The sequence below is a fragment of the Rana temporaria genome, chromosome 10 (genome assembly GCF_905171775.1).
Source record: "Rana temporaria chromosome 10, aRanTem1.1, whole genome shotgun sequence".
NCBI lineage: Eukaryota > Metazoa > Chordata > Amphibia > Anura > Ranidae > Rana > Rana temporaria.
Genome location: NC_053498.1, coordinates 21,787,313 through 21,807,263, shown reverse-complemented (window position 1 = coordinate 21,807,263; position 19,951 = coordinate 21,787,313). Strand labels below are relative to the sequence as shown.

The 19,951-nt window shown below is 43.9% G+C and overlaps 1 protein-coding gene across 2 annotated transcripts in view; it reads left to right on the top strand.

Moving 5' to 3' along the window:
* Positions 1 to 333: 333 nt before the first annotated feature.
* LOC120916411 (phospholipase A2 inhibitor subunit gamma B-like) overlaps positions 334 to 19,951 on the top strand; it is a 39,328-nt gene continuing 19,710 nt past the window's right edge. Inside the window, exons 1-2 of one of the 2 annotated variants that reach the window (XM_040327370.1) lie at positions 334 to 530; positions 13,378 to 13,494. In XM_040327370.1, coding sequence (XP_040183304.1) covers positions 479 to 530; positions 13,378 to 13,494 — 169 coding nt within the window. In that variant the 5' untranslated portion in view covers positions 334 to 478. The remainder of the gene's footprint in view (positions 531 to 13,377; positions 13,495 to 19,951) is intronic. The other variant, XM_040327371.1, reaches the window with a different exon arrangement.

Below are 19,951 nucleotides of genomic sequence, written 5' to 3'. Positions count from 1 at the left end.
AAATACGCCGGAGTATCAGTAGATACTCCGGCGTATTTCTTCTGTGAATCTGGCCCTATATTTTTTGTGTTTTGCTAAACCTTGGTGTATCACTTCTTGAATCTGAAGAAGGGAGTGAACCTCTGGAAAGTTTGTCCTCAAAGTTGACCCATGTAGATAAAGAACATATCAGATACGGCACTCAACTATGTACAGTAGCTGTGGGGAGAGTTTCTTTGTTGACTAGTATTTGCTTTATGACATGGCCAATCTGCGAGATATATATTACTCAGACCCTAAAATGGAAAGGTTTTGATGACCTATATTTACAGAGTACAGACGCACCTTTTATTTTAAAAAATGACATAATTTAGCACCTTTCCCCTTCCTTCCTTCCTCTATGACATATTAATGTTTAAATATACATTTCAATCATTACGCTTCATACCTCCAAAGACTTTCCTGCAATCAACATCTCTTGAACCCTTGTCGATAAGCCATGAAGCTGTCCATTGCCCTGGTCTGCCTTCTCTTTGCATTCATATCTAAAGGTATGACTAGTAAACTTTAGATACTCTTACCATCTAAAAGTTATATTTTAAGACAATAGTTGTAAAATTCATATTTTTTTTTTTTTTTGTTGTTTTATTTTATTTTACTGAAATGTAATTGTATAATCTATTTATTTTTATGCTCCTATATTTTTATATATTTGCCATTCTCAAGAAAAAATGACATAAAAAAATTGTACTTATCGCATTGTGAGGGTCACTAAAATGTGCCCATTCCTTCAATGTCAGGGGAAAGGGGTGGAGTATTTAAATTAGGGTTGTTCCGATACCACTTTTTTGAGACCGATACTTTTTTTCAAGTACTCGCCGATACCGATTACCGATACTTTTTTTTTAATGTCATGTGACAGTGGCAGTATTTTTTTTTTTAACAGTGATTTTTTTTTTTTAGGCGGGGGGGGGAGTGGATTGTCAGTGTGTTTGTTTTTTTTTACATTTAATTTATTATTTTTTTTAAAAATATTAATTGCAATTTTTTTTTAATCAGCCCTGTTGGGGGGCTTTGGTGAGATATCGGGGGTCTTAATAGACTCCTGACATCTCCCCTTTAAGACAGAGAAAGAGATTAAAGACACAGATTCCCCAGTCCCTTTCTCTGCAGCCTCAGCTGAAATGAATGGAGGGAAGCTCCTCTCCATTCATAAACTAAAGCATCGTAAACACAGGTTACGAAGCTCAGTTATATGAATGGACAGAGTCAGTGATCACTGACTCTGTTCATTCTGAAAAGGTAGGAGCCGGGTTTAGCGGCTCCTATCTCTGCTCTCCATCCTGACAGATTGAGGGGGAGAGCGGCACGGAGCGGGGGGAGAGAAGACGGGCACGGAGCGGGGGGAGAGAAGTTGGGCACGGAGCGGGGGGAGAGAAGACGGGCACGGAGCAGGGGGAGAGAAGACCGGCACGGAGCGGGGGGAGAGAAGACCGGCACGGAGAGGGGGGAGAGAAGACCGGCACAGAGCGGGGGGAGAGAAGACCGGCACGGAGCGGGGGGAGAGAGGACGAGCATGGGGGAAAGATGGGCACGGAGCACGGGGGAAAGACAGCACGGGGGGAGAAGACTTGCTACTCCCCTGCCTGCCCAGGTATCGGGTGAGGCATTGGAGCATTTCCCCCGAGTACAAGTACTCGGGTAAATGCTCGGTATCGGTACTATAGTGTGGTAGAAATTTGGAAAAGGGGAATTCAGGACCTCTTATGCCCCATACACAAGAGCGGAATTTCCGCAAGCAAAAGTCTGATGTGAGCTTTTCGTCGGAAATTCCGACCGTGTGTATGCTCCATCAGACTTCTGCTGTCGGAATTTCTGTCAGCAAAAGTTTGAGAGCTGGTTCTCAGTTTTTCCGACGGAAAATCCGTACGTCTGTATGGAATTCCGACAGGAAAAAAACATGCATGCTCAGAAACAATTGGACGCATGCTCAGAAGCATTGAACTTATTTTTCTCGCCTTGTTGTAGTGTTGTACATCACCGCGTTCTTAACGCTCGAAAGTTCAGAGAAGGTTTGTGTGACCGTGTGTATGCTAGCCAAGCTTAAGCAGAATTCCGTCTGAAAAACCATCCAACTTTTTTCCGACGGAAATTCCGCTTGTGTGTATGGGGCATTAGGGGTGCTCATAGGATTGGAAATTGTAAAGCCTCGTACACACGATAGGTTAACCAGAGGACAACGGTCTGATGGACCATTTTCATTGGTCCAAACCGATCGTGTGTGGGCCCCATAGGTTATTTAACCATTGGTTAAAAAAAAGCCAACTTGCTTTAAATTTAGCCGATGGATTCCTAACCGATGGGAAAAAAACGATCGTTAGTAGGCACAACCATCGGTTAAAAATCCATGCATGCTCAGAATCAAGTTGACGCATGCTTGGAAGCATTGAACTTCGTTTTTTTCAGCACGTCGTGTTTTACGTCATCGCGTTCTGATACGATCGTTTTTTTAACCAATGGTGTGTAGGTGCGACGGACCATCAGTCAGCTTCATCGGTTAACCGATGAAAACGGTCCATCGGTCCGTTCTCATCGGATGGACTGATCGTGTGTACGAGGCTTAAATGGTAAGAATACAAAATCGGTGAAAAATAGGCAGGCAGCTGTTAGAGAAAAAGGGAAAATTCTAAAATAGTGATGTTTTTTAAAGGGGAAAAACATTTAACATGCCTAAAAAATTCAGGTTTAAATATATTAATAGCCAGAAAGTTTATAACCCCTACCAGGTTTTTTTTTCGTTGTCTGTGTCTCACCTGGAGGGTTGCTCCCTCACCATTTGTCTTGGTGACCATTGCCTTGAGACAGCAATGTTCGGAAATCCGAAATGGTATAATTTTAACCACAACAAGAAGTGAAGGTGTGCTTTCCCATACCATATACTTCCATAGAACGGAACCATTCACTGCATTGGTTATGAAACTATTTTTTTTTGCATATGTTAGAAATGTTTTTGCTTAGTTATGCAGAGGAAAATACTGTAAAGCCCCTTACATACGATTGGACCTTTGTCTGACCAAAATTACATCGGAATTCCGACGGAATTCCATCGGAGTAAAAGAGAACATGTTCTCTATCTAAATTCCGATGGAATTCATTGGAATTTCCGATGGGGCATACACACGGTCAGAATTTCCAATGAAAAAAGTCTATCTGACTTTCACCCCTTCAACCTTTGCAGCAATGCTGGCAGCACTCATTTCCCAAAGATAACCTCTGGATATGATTCTGAGCATGTGCACTCAACTTCTTTGGTCGACCATGGTGAGGCCTATTCTGAGTGCAACCTGTCCTGTTAAACCGCTGTATGGTCTTGGCCACCGTGCTGCAGCTCAATTTTAGGGTCTTGGCAATCTTCTTATAGCCTAGGCCATCTTCATGATAACCCCAAATTTAACACACCTGCTCCGCATTCACAGACCTTGTAACACTAATGAGTCACATGACACAATATATATAAGTGTTACTATCTCAGAACACACTATTACCTACAATCTGAGACCTTGAGGAAGTTATGTTCCCTCTCTGTCGATAACCTCTTTTCTATTCCTCTCTCCTCTCTCTGACAATTGACCCATGGTCCCTCCCAATCTCTTCTTCCTAATTGGGTGCCCAAACCTTCACCACGTTGACCATTGTATACAGACTCTTTGCTTGAGCATCTGTCTCATTTTTCATAAAGCATTTTGACAACCCATTCTTTATTGTTACCATCTTTCTTTTTTTTTTATGTTGTACACAGCCCCTGCTCATCCTTCTCTTGCAAAATAAATCAAATTTAAATAAAACACACTAATAATGCCTAGAATTGACGTCCAACCTAGTTTTCTAGCGCACTACATATAAAACAAGACTATATCATTTTTTTGGTATGAAATTCAGGATTTTTACTTGTACAAGACTAGAACATGAAACATGTCAGAAATGTAATCTATTTAATAAACAAGAACAGTTGAGAGGAGAATGGATTTGGCTTGAATTGAGCTTTAAGGCCCCGTACACACGGACGGATAATCCGCTGAAAACGGTCCGCCAGACCGTTTTCAGCGGACATGTCCGCTCGGAGATTTCTGTCTGATGGTTGTACACACCATCAGACAGAAATCCGCAACAATACAAAACAATACGCGGGGCGTGGCCGCGCCGTCGCCGCGACGATGACGCGGCGACGTGCGCGGCCCTGGAAGTTCAATGCTTCCACGCATGCGTCGAATCAGTACGACGCATGCGAGGGATGGCGGTCGGTCGGACGTGTCCGGTGAGTCTGTACAGATGACCGAATACGTCCGACGGACAGGTTTCCAGCGGACAGATTTCTTAGCATGCTAAGAAATTTTTATCCGCTGGAAACTGTCCGATCCGCCGGACAATTGTCCGCTCGGGCCTACACACGACCGGATCTGTCCGCTGGAACTGGTCCGGCGGACCAGTTTCAGCGGATCGATCCGGTCGTGTGTACGGGGCCTAAAACAGCTTTAAAACATGTCTGGATGCTATACCTGCATTGGCACAATAGCATTGACTCTTCTGAGTTTGCACGGTCACATAATATCTGGTAATTATTTCTTATTAAATATGGTGGCTGAATGGCTGTACATAATGAATGCAATTATATCTGTCATTTGTCTAGCTTAGTACATTTTGCATTGTAAATACTGCCAGGGTTTCTGTTCTCAAGCCCAATGATATTTCTCGAGTTTCAAAAGCAAGCATTGAAACAGTTGAAACAGTGACAGATGCAAACTGCATATAACAACTAAAAAATATATTCAGAGAAATATAATGTAATGCCGCCTACACACAATCAGGCTTTTGCCCGTCCAAAAGCACATCGTAATTCCGACGGAATTCCATCGGAGTAAAATAGAACATGTTCTATATTTAAACTCTGATGGAATTCATCGGAATTCCAATAGAATTTCTCCAATGGGGCATACACACGGTCAGAATTTCCGATGAAAAAAGTCTATCTGACTTTTTCCAAAGCAAGACAAGCCTAACAAGGAACTCGTCGAGGAAAACGATGTGTCTTTTCCGACAAGTTCCTCGGTCGCAGGGGCGGACTGAACATTGAGGCACTCGGGCACTGCCCGAGGGCCCTATGCCACTAGGGGGTCCCATCAGGGTTGCCAGGCTCATTAAAACCAGGGACAGTATGTAAAAATCTATGTTTTTTTTTACATCTGTCCCTGATATGTCCAAAACCGACATGCTTTTGATGTGAAAATCCTGAGATTTTAGCTGCCCGCCTCTCTAATGCCTCCTGGCATGGTGGCCATCTGTAAGCCCGGGGGCCCCATAATCTTCTATTTCCCGGGGGCCCAATGAGTTGTCAGTCCGCCCCTGCTTGGTCGTGTGTACGAGGCCTCACACTAACCACTCAGCACAGGACTCGGAAGTCAGAGGAGATCTCTGGAGTAGTGGTGTCTACTTCAATATCTTTCATCTTCTACCGGCATCAGCTAATTATGGTATATGCATAGTTACTTTGGTCCAAGTGGACCATTGGTCCAATTGGACCAATGTCAATTTATATGTAAATATAAAACATCCATACCTGGATTTACTCTTTAGTTAATTGGTTTCCCCACACACTTGAACCAGTTCACTCAAAATGTAAATGGAGATACACAGAACATTTACTGTATTTAAAATGCAATAAACACTTAGTTAAGGGCAGACTAAATATTAGTAGTATAAGGATACTAGGTGTGGTGATAAAAAAACTTCTTGCAGCTTAAAATAGTACCTAAAGAGTGTACGTGTATTACACAATGTGATTCACTATTGAACACCAACAAGATAACCCTTTCCAGCAGTACTGGTAAATTTGTGTGACTATCTACTGATAACATTTGACAAGAGCTACACCCAATATTACGTGAAGACAAGCAATGTTGCAAACCAATAAATACTTGAAAATTTCACAAAATGTTACCATTAGCATGCACCAGTTCATGAAAAATGTGGATAGAAAAACAACAATAATTTACAAACCATTTACCATTAGACTTGATATTAGTAGTTTATAAGGACATTAGGTGAAATGGCAAAACCCTTCTAGAGGCTTAAATGAGTGACCAAAATTATGCAATATGATTCATGTAGAACACCTACAAGCAGGGGCGGACTGACAACTCATGGGGCCCCCGGGCAATAGAAGATTATGGGCCCCCCCCCCCCCCGGGCTTACAGATGGCAACCACGCCAGGAGGCAGAGCAGAGGCGAGGCAGCTAATATCTCTGGATCTTCACATCAAAAGCATGTTGGTTTCGGACATATCAGGGAAAGATCTCAAAGAGAAAAAAAAAAGATTTTTTACATACTGTCCCTGGTTTTACTGAGCCTGGCAACCCTGATGGGGCCCCCTAGTGGCATTGGGCCCTTGGGCAGTGCCCGAGTGACTCAATGGTCAGTCCGCCCCTGCCTACAAGATAAGGAGATCACCCTTCGCAGTAGTACAACACATTTGAGTGATTAGCTACTGATAACGTTTGACAAGAACACAAAAAGGAGCTACACCCAATGTTACACAATGTCAGGCAACGTTGAAAACCTTATACCTGGAATTCATTGAGATCGGAAATAAATGACTTATGGGTTATGGAGGCTAAATGATAACCATAATCTCACCACAATACTTCCTTTGTGAAATGCATCACATACTAGCTCAGTATGAAATACTTACCTTAACCACTTCAATACCGGGCACTTTCCCGCCCTTCCTTCCCAGACAAATTTTCAGCTTTCAGCGCTCTCACAATTTCAATGGGAATTGCGCGGTCATGCTACGCTGTACCCAAATTTAATATTTATAATTATGTTCACACAAATAGAGCTTTCTTTTGGTGGTATTTTTTCACAACTTCGGTTTTTTTTTTGCGATATAAGTGAAAAAGCGAGGAAATTTGGAAAAAAATATATTTTCTTCTTTCTATTTTAACCACTTGATCACTGGGCACGTAAACCCCCTTAATAACCAGACCAATTTTCAGCTTTCGATGCTCTCACAATTTGAATGACAATTACTCAGTCATACAACACTGTACCCAAATAAAATTTTCGTCCTTTTTTTCACACAAATAGAGCTTTCTTTTGGGGGTATTTAATCACCGTTGGGTTTCTTATTTGTTGCGCTATCAGAGAAAAAAGACTGAAAATTCAGAAAAAAAAAGAATTTTCTTTGTTTCTGTTATAAAATTTAGCAAATTTAGTATTTTTTCTTCATTCTTTTGCATAAATGTGAAAGATGAAGTTACGCCGAGTAAATAGATACCCAACATGTCACCCTTCAAAATTGCACACGCTCGTGGAATGGCGCCAAACTTTGCTACTTAAAAATCCCCATAGGCGACGTTGCAGGGTATTGTGGGGTATTGCAGAGTATTGTAGGGTATTGCAGAGTATTGTGGGGTATTGCAGAGTAGTGTGGGGTATTACAGAGTAGTGTGGGGTATTGCAGAGTATTGTGGGGTATTGCAGAGTATTGTGGGGTATTGCAGAGTAGTGTGGGGTATTGCAGAGTATTGTGGGGTATTGCAGAGTATTGTGGGGTATTGCAGAGTATTGTGGGGTATTGGTATTTTGTATTGCACAGTATGGGGCAGGGATGGCTGAGTAGGAATGGATGGCTGGATCTGTGACTGCATGTGTCACAGATCCAGCCCACAGCACTCGTGCTGCATCCGCTCTCTCCCCCCTCTCCTCTCACACTGTACCTTTCGGTACAGAGAGGAGAGGGAGGAACCGGCGTCATCACATTGTTTACTAGTGATCGCTCCGTCATTGGACGGAGCGATCACGTGGTAAACCGCCGCTATCAGCGGCAATTTACCGTGATCCGTGATGCGCCGGGTCCAGAGTTAAGCAATCGCCTTGTAGACGTATATCGTCTATAGGGCGGTTGGTAAGTGGTTAAAAGAAATCCAATAAAATCTAATTTTGTCATAAATTTAAGACGCGAGTAGAGGAGAGTCGATCGGCGTCTCTCCTGACGGGGGGTATACGCTGATTGTTTATCAGCGTAGCCCCCCCTGCGGATGTCCACACTGGACCACCAGGGAAGCCACTAGGACCACCAGGGAAGGGGGCAACATGTGGATGGCCAGGTATTTACCCCATGGCCATCTACATGTTAAAAAGTATTCACAATAGATGCCAATCAGTGCCCACAAATAGGCACTGACTGGCAACATGGGCACTGACTGGCAAACATAAACCAAGTGATGCCCAGCAATGCCATCATCAGTGCCACCCCTCAGTGTTTATCAGTGCCACCTCTCAGTGCCCATCCATGCCCATCAGTGCCCATCTGTGCCACCTATCAGTGCCACCCATAAGTACACATCAGTGCCGCCTATGAGTACCCATCAGTGCCGCCTATGAGCACCCATCAGTGCCGCCTATGAGTGCTCATCAGTGCCGCCTATGAGTGCCGCATACCAGCGCCACCTATCAGTGCCCATCAGTGCCGCCTATCAGTGACCAATGTCTCCTTGCTGGAAGTAACAGCAGAGGAGGTAATAAGATCTTATTTCCTATTTACACCCACAGAGGTCACCTCCACCGATCACTTCCAGCAGCCCCCAGTGAGGCACTTTGTTCTCTGTGTCCCCAAACATGGCACAATGCAGCCACTGAGATTCCCAAGTGATGACAAAGGCTGAGCGTCACTGATCACAGCTTATGAAGTCCCAGGAAACTTTGCCAAAGTAGCAGCTTTAAAAAGGTCACACTATGGAGAGTGAATAGTCTGATATGTGAAACAGAGATAAGGTGAAAATATATCCTGGAATCCTGGATCTGGCAGTTACGGTTACATGCTTGATTAACTTATCATTGTGGTAAGCAAGTTAGGATTTAACTGTGGAGGATACTTTCATCTGCTATACAGATTCACTGGATAATATTTGGATACCTTTTCACACACTCGGAGAACTTTCTGTCATCTTGATTTTCCCTGAGATACATCCATTCATATGGACTTTGCACCTTCACTTGATTATTTCAGATTGCACTAGTGTTTTGTGTGCATCACACACATTATAATTTGACTGTTATATTGATTTTTTCACATCGTAGCGCAGCTTTTACCATTATTATTTGCATTTTATGTTTATCTGACATTTTGAGCTGCAGCAGCTTTTTGTTTTATATTTTTTTATTTTATTTTATTTAATTTTTAATTTTTTATTTTTTCACTGTTTTTGATCCAATTTAAGTGGTTTCACACTATTTATGATTGTTTAGACCTGCGCAGTATTTATTTTTATACTCATATGTGAACCAAGCCTAACTATCAGAGCTGTAAGGATGTGGAATTCTCTTCCACAAGCAGTGGTATCAGCAGGGAGGGTCAATAGTTTCAAAAAACTATTAGATGGGCACCTTAACGATCACAACATACAGGGATATACAATGTACTACTGAAATAAACACCCACACACACACATCACAGATTGAAGTGGACGGACTGGTGTCTTTTTTCAACCTTACCAACTATGTAACTATGTACCCGGTGCTGAATGTTGTGGTTTAGTAAAAAAAATATATATTTATAATAATAAAATAATAATATTAATAATAAAAAATAAAAGTATACTTTTATTTTAACTTTATTTTAAGTACTCCTATAAACAATTACCGTATAACTTCAATATAAACCTTTGTTTAAACTGTGACGCCTTTTTTTCCTTGTCACTGGGTGCTTCCGTCCTGGTGTGTGATCATCAGCCCCATAAGGGCTGTCTTTTAAGTATAATATTCCCAGATTCAGATTCTATTCCCTCGGCAGTTACTAAAAAATAGACTACCGGTATATTCCCAGACTATGCTGTGCAAGGAGGGGCAGGGAATGTCCTAGGGCAGGGGTCTCCTAACTTTTCAAACTAAGGGCCACTTTAGGCTCCATGCACACTAAAAGCTAAAAAAAGCTAAAAAAAAAGCTATAAAAATATGCCAGGAGCTTTGCAGGGAACCTTTCAACGTTTTTTTAGCGTTTTTGCAATAGCTTTAATCAGCCTTTTTCAGTGTAGCTTTTTTTTTTTTTTTTTTAGTTTTTTAGTGTTTTTCGGCTTTTCGCATTTTTTTGGTTGGTAGCAAGGTCTCTTTAACCGCTTAATGACCGCCTCCTGCACATTTGGCACGGTTGGGCAAATGCACGTACAGGTACGTCATGTGCTAGTCTGAAGCTCCGTGACCGGGACCGCGGGACCTGCGGACCCAATCGCCGCTGGAGTCCCGCGATCGGTCCCCGGAGCTGAAGAACGGGGAGAGCTGTATGTAAACACGGCTTCCCCGTTCTTCACTGTGGTGGCGGCGGCATCGATCGTGTGTTCCCTTTTATAGGGATCCACAATCGATGACGTCACACCTACAGCCACACCCCCCTACAGTTGTAAACACACATGAGGTCACACATAACCCCTTCAGCGCCCCCTGTGGTTAACTCCCAAACTGCAACTGTCATTTCCACAGTAAACAATGCATTTTAAATACATTTTTTGCTGTGAAAATGACAATGGTCCCAAAAATGTGTCAAAATTGTCCGAAGAGTCCGCCATAATGTCGCAGTCACGAAAAAAATAGCTGATCGCCGCCATTAGTAGTAAAAAATGTTTTTTTTATAAAAATGCAATAAAACTATCCCCTATTTTGTAAACGCTATAAATTTTGCGCAAACCAACCGATTAACGCTTATTACGATTTTTTTTGTAGAAGAATACATATCGGCCTAGACTGAGGAAAAAAAACTTTTTTTATATATTTTTGGGGGATATTTATTATAGCAAAACGTAAAAAATATTGAATTTTTTTCAAAATTGTCGCTCTATTTTTGTTTATAGCGCAAAAAATAAAACCCGCAGGGGTGATCAAATACAACCAAAAGAAAGCTCTATTTGTGGGAAAAAAAGGACTCCAAATTTGTTTGGGAGCCACGTCGCACGACCGCGCAATTGTCTGTTAAAGCGACGCAGTGCCGAATCGCAAAACCTGGCCGGGTCCTTTAGCTGCATTTTGGTCCGGGTCTTAAGTGGTTAAATGTGTGTCAAGTGACGTAGAACACGTTGAGCAGGACATACAGTATCCTGCCAGTTAATATACACTAACAACATATTATTGTAGTCCTTTCTAAATAAATAGAGGTGTGTTGTAATGGGAATGAGTAATCTAACATTTAATATATACGCCCTTGGCGCTGGCAGCACATGAGGACATTCAACTTTTATAACTTGACACATTGAGGGGGATTTTCACCATTAAAGTCGTTTGATTTCCTTAGATGATATGGACCCTTTTATGTATTTCTATAGTGACTCCTACCATTGACAGCTCAGAGAGTTGGCAATTGTAGGTTTTAAAAACAAACGAATCATAACCAGTAAAAATTACTCAAGCTTCATGTCAAAAAGAGCCTGGGGAAGTAACAAAAAAAAAAAATGCACAAAAAAAAAGGAAATGGAGAAAAGCTCAGGGTGGGGTTGGGGGATAGGGTGGGTTTTGGTGAGGTGGTCTGGGGGTTTCTTTTTTTTTTGTTTTGTTTTGTTGGGTTGTGTTTGTTTTAATGTGATTTTGTTTGTATATGGTGTTTGTATTGTTTTAATGTTATTTGCATATAAAAATAAAAAAGGATCTGGTTAAAAAAAAAATACTTAACGACCGACCGCCGCAGTTGGACTGACTAACAATGATTATGTACTGTGGTGAGAAAAACACATTCATCCTCAATCACTTTAACACATTTCTTATCTGTGATATCAATTCCATCAATAACCTCATACAGCAAAGAAAGTGAAGGTAAATACGGTTATTTTTTTTAAAGGAAGATATCTAACAACTAAAGAAGGCCAAACAATGGGCAGCATTTGTGCCAACTGAAATCCTGCCGCGTTCCTGTCTGCTGCCATTGCAGTAACCAGGGCTTCTATTCTTATGGTGGCTCCAACATTGTTTCAATGTTGTTTGCATATAAAAATAAAAAAAGATCTGATTTAAAAATAAAAAAAAACACTTAATGACCGCCTGCCGCAGTTGTACTGTGGCAGGTCGGCTCTCCTGTGCGAACCGCCGTCATTTTAAGTCGGATCGCGCGGGCGCAGTGGTGGTGCATCCATAAGGGGTGCACGGGTGCCGCCCCCTCTCTCCTGCTACCTCTCTATCACCAATGCATGAATCTATGTATGGTTGCCGCTGACACCCCCTATTCAGGCCCCCAGACCCTATTCGGGCGCTGGGCACCTGAATTACAGCGTAGGGGTATTTTTTTTTTTTTAATCCCCTGGATTCCCTTACTGAAGATGACAGCGCCTCCACCCAAGAGCCGAGCGAGAGATCGGCTTCGGATGCCGACATTGGGCGGGGGGGGGGCGCCCTGGACAGGTAAGGGTCCAAATTTTAAAAGTCAGCAGCTGCAGTATTTGTTGGTGCTGAGTTTAAAAAAAAAACAAAAAACGGCGGAGCTCCGCTTTAAGTCAAAAATTAGGGAGCTGCAATTTCTTTTTTCTACCACCGGAGGGAGCCAAAAGAAAGGCTGAGAATACAACAAAAGGAGAAAAAAATATCTATATCAATAGCTAGATTCACGTAGAGTTACGCCGGCGTATCAGTAGATACGCCGTCGTAACTCTGAATCTACGCCGTCGTAAATTTAAGCGTATTCTGGAAACCAGATACGCTTAAATTAGGCTAAGATATGAGCGGCGTAAGTCTCCTACGCCGTCGTATCTTAGGGTGCAAATTTACGCTGGCCGCTAGGTGGCGCTTCCGTTGTTTTCCGCGTCGAATATGCAAATGAGCAAGATACGCCGATTCACGAACGTACGTACGCCAGTCGCATTAGTTACGCCATTTACGGAAGAGATACGCCGGCGTAAAGATAAAGCTGCTCCCTAGGTGCAAGGTATGGACGTCGGAACAGGCCTATCTTTTTACGACGTTTGCGTAAGTCGTACGCGAATAGGGCTGTGCGTAAGTTACGTCACGTCGTAGGCAGTGTTCGACGTATCTCAGGCATTCTATCCGTCAAATACGTGGGGTCACACTAAATTTACATAAAACACGCCCACATCATCCACATTTGAATTAGGCGGGCTTACGCCAGACCACATACGCTACGCCGCCGAAACTTAGGGCGCAAGTTCTTTCTGAATACGGAACTTGCGCCCTAATTTACGGCGACGTAACGTATCTGAGATACGTTACACCCGCCGACAGATACACTCTTGTATCTGAATCCGGCTATAAGACTTCAGTGCTTCCTAGTCATCCCTGTATTTATAAAAATTTATTTTTCTATGATATTGAAACATGTGATTAATAATGGCGGGTCATTTTTTTTCCAGGTTATGCTCTCTCCTGTATCAGTTGCGCTTCTTCAGACGCGTCTCTATGTACGGGATCCTCAGTCACATGCAATGGTGCCAATGAGCTTTGCACGACTATCTACACTACAACCACAAGTAGGTTCATATGGTGCTACGTTTGTTTCATTTTATTTATAGCAAAAGACAATTGGCTCAGCAACACTGGATTTTCCACTTATATTTCAAATAGAATGCTTGCAGACAGTAAGTAATGGGTGAATCTTGTTAAACCTCACTCGAGTGAATCTCCCTCTTATATTCACTGGGTGAACTGCCCATCCAATCAGTGATAATTAGACCCTCTCAGCGCAGAACTCTCTCATTGGAAGCCATAGCCCTCTCCTCTCCTGAGTTTCTAGTTACTGTCTGTGCTGCCCCAGCTCCTCTGCCCCTCACCTCCCATACATAACTTTTTATGTAGTTGAGGAGAACAGTTGTAGTTGCCAGTTACAGTGAAACCTTGGAGCCTTGGAACCTACAAGTATAATCCATTCCAGGAGAATGCTCGTAATCCAAAGCACTTGCATAGCAAAGCGAGTTTCCCCATAGAAGTCAGTGGAAGCGAAAATAATTTGTTCCGCCTTGACTTCTATAGCATGCAATACCGCATGTGACCATAGGTGGGGGGCGCTGGAGAGCCTGGGATATACTCGGAAAGGCTCGGGGACAGCTTGGCTGAACTCGGAAAACATCGGAAAGGCTCAGGAACGGAGTATTTCTGAGTTTTTCCAACTATTTCCGAACGGCTCCGATCGGCTCTGCTTGGCTCCGGCGCCCCCCACCTCTGGTCAGATGCGGTATTGCTCACCGCTGTGGCTTGAATCCTGCACGTTTTTGCGAGACAATTCACTCGCAAATCGAGTCAGGATTTAAAAAAAAAAAAAATGCTTGTATTGCGAAGCGCTTGTTAACCGCGTTACTCGCAATCCGAGGTTTCACTGTATATAGTTGGGTTGAAAAAAGTCCATCTAGTTTGACCCGGTAGTAGAGTCTAGTTTATTTTTATTTTTTAATTGGGTCCCCTGGCAGGTTTAAGCCACAATGTATACACTGCATACTAGTACATTATAACAGACTTACACTATATTACCAAAAGTATTGGGACGCCTGCCTTTACACGCACATGACCTTTAATGGCATCCCAGTCTTACTCGGGAGGGTTCAATATTGAGTTGGTCCCGCCTTTGCAGCTATAACAGCTTCACCTCTTCTGGGAAGACCGTCCACAAGGTTTAGGAGTGTCTATGAGAATGTTTCACCATTCTTCCAGAAGTCATCAGATGATGATGAATGATAAGGACAGATAATGATGAATAGTGAAGACAGATGATGATGATGATGAATGATGAGGACAGATGATGATGATGAGGACAGATGATGATGAATGATGATGAATGATGAGGACAGATGATGAATGATGAGGACAGATGATGATGATGAATGATGAGGACAGATGATGATGATGATGATGATGATAAATGATGAGGACAGATGATGATGATGATGATGATGATGATGATGATGATGATGATAATGATGATGATGATGAATGATGAGGACAGATGATGAATGATGAGGACAGATGATGATGATGATGTTGAATGATGAGGACAGATGATGATGATGATGATGTTGAATGATGAGGACAGATGATGATGATGTTGAATGATGAGGACAGATGATGATGATGATGAATGATGAGGACAGATGATGATGATAAATGATGAGGACAGATGATGATGATGTTGAATGATGAGGACAGATGATGATGATGAGGACAGATGATGATGATGAATGATGAGGACAGATGATAATGATGATTGTGACGGTAGTAGAACATATCCCCGTCAAGAATTCCCTTCTTCCCATCAAAGGAAATCACCCAATATTCCATGAGTAGAACTCCCTGGAATCGGCGAATAATCCACACATGAGCCAAAGCTTAATGCTGGAACAAGACTCTCTTTAATGGCAGCATTCTGCTAGTTATATACAGTTTACAAGCTAATCATCAATCAAAGAACAATGAAATCTCAACCCCCTTTTCACACACTGGGGCTCCCATACAGATTATAGGTAGACACTCTGGTGCCGACCCTGACAAGACACATTTCTTTAGATAATGACATCAGTGAAGTTAATTACTACAACAAAGCAATCAGAATATTTAACATGAGCCAATTATCTAATCATTTAGCCTGACGATACAATACACATCTCTTAAGGGTAAACACAGGTCTTCTTCACACGCACAATAGATCAATTACCCTTTAGAATAGAGAGCTGGCTGGTGATGGGACATTAGCACTTCAACAGTCTGTTATGCAGAGGAATGAGTCACTCGAGTCCACATGAAATCACCTTCTACACATAACACACAGACATTAAAATAGCAGGGAGAGAATTAAACTGAAGCATATAGGCAATTGCATACAAGTCCTTCACAATGGCCCCCCTTTTTCTCCCTGCTCTGGCAACTCGGTTGGACCTTTCCTGGTCCAGTAGGGTTGACGGGTTCAGAGCTTTTAGTCCGAGGTTAACTCCGTTTGGCGTGACAATCCATCGGCATTCCCGTTTTGCTTGCCTGGGCGATAATGAATCGTAAAGTCATAGGACTGTAAGGCCAAGCTCCAGCGTAGCAAACAGGCGTTGTCCCCTGAAACCCGGTTAAGCCACACCAAGGGGTTGTGATCGGTGATGAGAGTGAAAGCCCGGCCATAAAGGTAAGGTGTGAGCTTTTTGAGTGCCCATACCAAGGCCAAACACTCTTTTTCAATGGTGGCGTAACTGACCTCCCTTGGCAACAGCTTCCGACTCAGGTATGCCACCGGGTCGTCAGATCACACGCCGGTCAGTCCCCAAGTCTTTGTGCGATCTGCAGAGTCACCAGAAGTCAGTGTGAAGACGGCGGATGGGTCTGTGCGCCGCCGTCTAGGTGTCCCGCTATGGGAGGGGGCAGGTTATGGCTCCGAAGTGACAATCACAGGAGATTCATAAAAAGAAAAATTGATATTTGTTGAAATGCTGTAGCACTGGTGCTCAGAGTCTGGGGGAGGGGGGGTTGGATCAGTGCCCCATAGGGTCAGCCACCACCTGCTCCCTCCACAGCCACCGGTTCTCCTCTTTGAGCTTCTCCAGCTCCATCTCCAGTTCATGGAGCTTGGGGGGGTCGGCCTGCTGTGACCTCAGGCGGTTGTTCTCCTCCTCCATGCGGCTCATGCACTTCTCCAGCTCCATGTACTCACGGATCAGCTCCTGCTTGCTCATGTCCTGCAGGCTTTCCACGTAGTACCTCTCGTAGGTCTCAGAAAAGTCCTTCTGCAGGAACTGGGTGGTGTTGTAAGGGGCCACCAGTTGGCCCTTGGCGAACATCTCGGCCCTCATCTTGGATGCCCGCTGTGACTCCCTCTCCTCCAGTCGCTGCTTCTCCTCCCAGGTCAGCTTGCTATACGGCTTCCAGGACCTCTTCTTCTTGGAGGGTAGCCGGCGGTGCCTCTTTCTGCCCAGCTCCCTCCAGGGCCCCTCCGGCTCCTGGCTGTCGCCCACCCGGCTGTCTCTTAATCCCCGGGCGGTTTTTCCGTTACCCATGCCCAGCTGACAATGGTGTTTCCTGTTGTCCGTAATAACAGATTGTACCATGAGGGCTTCGTAAAGGGTGCCCAATGGTTCTTCCTGACCCAGCTCCTGGGGATCCCAAGCCGAGTCTACACAATGGGTTGCTGCTGGTGGGCGGTACCCAGGTCGAGACCAATTTGACCTGGTGTTGTCGTCCATGGGGCAATTCTGCGTGAAGTGACCCAGCTGTTTGCACCGGAAGCAGCGTTGTTCGTTGTCCTCCTGGCGTGGATAGCGAGGGCTAGATGTCACCGGTCTGTTAGGAGGTTGGTATCTAGCGGCTGGTGGGTGTGAGGGCACCGTTGGTCGTGGAGGTTGTACCCGTGGTGTGACTTGGTTCATCTTGCGAGTATCCGCATATTCATCTGCCAACTTAGCGGCCTCTGGTAGAGTCATGGGCCTGCGATCTCTCACCCAGTCATTTAGCCTGACGATACAATACACACTGGGGCTCCCATACAGATTATAGGTAGACACTCTGGTGCCGACCCTGACAAGACACATTTCTTTAGATAATGACATCAGTGAAGTTAATTACTACAACGAAGCAATCAGAATAATTAACATGAGCCAATTATCTAATCATTTAGCCTGACGATACAATACACATCTCTCAGGCCCCGTACTCACGACCAAACATGTCTGCTGAAACTGGTCCGCGGACCAGTTTCAGCGGACATGTTCGTTCGTGTGTAGGCAGTAACGGACAGGATTCCAGCAAACAATCGTCGGCCAGACCGTTTTCCAACGAACAACTGTTTCCTGGTCTTGCTTTAAAACAGTCTGCTGGAATCGTGTCCGTCAGACATGTTCGGTCGTCTGTACACAAAAGCAGCGTACAAAAACCCCGCGCATGCTCAGTCCAAATGAGGAGACGGGAGCGCTCGTTCAGGTAAAACTCGCGTTTGTTTGGGATATGGCACATTCGTCATTACAAACCTTTTATTCTAGCAAGAGAACAATGTCTTAAAAAGGCGCACTAAACCACATTTTCTTGCCTCGTTTTCTTAATTCTTCTCTTGCTAGAATAACCCCGTTCTCTTGCTGATGCAATTTCAATAGAGTTGTCCCATACTGAAATGTCACATTTCTTGCTTGTGATGTAATCCTTTAATAATGTTTTCTATGCCAGACGTGTGTTTTGGTTGGTGGTCCTCCATAATTTCTAGTAGTCATTTTTGTAAAGGAATGTGCATCTTTTTTTTTTTTTTTGTTGTTTCTAGTTATGTCACCATTTATATATATTTTTTTTAACATGTTTTTTTCTTGTTTTTTTTTTTTTTTTTTTTTTTTGTGTTTCATTTGAGAATATTAAACCATGTTGGCACACCAAATGTCCCCCCCCCCCCCCAAGGAGTGTGTCCTTTGTAAATTACCCATTGTATATTTATTAAAGGTTTGCTGCCTAATAATCCCCACAGTATAACAAACAATAGACATGTTTTCAAATGAAAGCAAAAAGCCTTTTATTCAGGCAAATGTCATCACAAAAAATAAACAGAACGGCAGCACTAGAATAGATAGCAAACTATATGCAAACTTGCATTTCCAACATGGTGAAGGATAAACTTCCAAGCCTCAGGAGCCAAACACAAAAATATGAAGCAGCAGCACAGAAACAAAGGAACCCAAACTGTGGTAGTCCAAACAAGATGTCCTTTATGTGGAAGGAAATGGAAGGCAGAGAATCAACGTTTCCTCCTCTTTCCAGCCTTCCCTCCAGGCAGCCTTCCAGCGGATCTAACACGGGGTCTTGCAGGTGGGGTCGATGTGGCAGCAGGAGGATGGTGTTCCGCAAGCCGGGCCGGGTCACATAGCCCAGTCTCTGGGGTCAGCAGGCCCCTCTGCATCCACCAAAGGACCTGGTTCATCAGGGCCTTTGCCAGTCTTCTCTGGTCCTCCTCCCCTTCATTTAAATCGTGGGCCAATGAGGCACTGAAGGCCTCTGTGGGGTTGAGGGGGGCCCTCATGATGGCGCTTGCCTCCTGTATCATGCGGAGGCTTGCCTCCTCCACAGGCCTCAACTGCCTCCTTCGGCCTGATGGCCTCACCTGGGGGGGAGAAGACTGGCTGGTGGTGGTTCTCCTGGCCGGGGGGACCTGCTGCAGGCCACTGGGCCCAGCCTCCTCCTGGCTGCCACTGACCCCGGCCTCCTCCTGGCTGCCACTGACCCCGGCCTCCTTCTGGCTGACAGACACCTGAGGATCTGCCACCTCCTGGCTGATCTCTTCTTCCTGTGTGGAAAAAAAAAGGACATTTTTTACAATTTCGCAAAATAAAACCACACTCATTTTCATGTTTTTCGTTTAGTATTTTCTGTTCATTATTACTTGAATACACTCTACTTCTGACCCCTGCAGTTGTCATCTCTGACACCTATTTGTCTGTACACCTTTTTTTTTGCTTTTTCCCAGCTTGGCTTTTCTTTTACAATATCAAATCATTAATCCACCAAGAATTATTTACGCCAGAAATATAGAGGAAACTACTATACCTCCTCATCGAAGGGTGGCAGATCTGCATCTCTGTCAGCCAGGCCCTCTTCCTCCGACTCTGCAGGGCTGTGGTCATCTGGGGAAGGTCCGCTGGAAGGTAGCATGGAGGAAAGGTTGGAAGAAAGACTCGACATCGTTTTCCTGCCTTCCATTTCGTCCCGCAAAAAAGCCATCTGTTTATAATACCACAGTTTGGGTTCCTTTGCTTGTCTTGCTGCTGCTCCCGATTTTTTGCTTTTATTAGCTTTGTATGCTCTCCTGTATGTGCTTCTGAGGTTGGCAAGTTTATCCTTCACCATGTTGGCAGTGCATCCTGGCACCCAAGTTTGCATATAGTTTGCTAGCTCTTCTAGTGCTGCCGCTCGTACATCTTTATTGCAATATAATGCGTGTTTTGAATTCCACAGGATGGGCGTCTCCTGATATTTTTGGAGTAAGGCCTC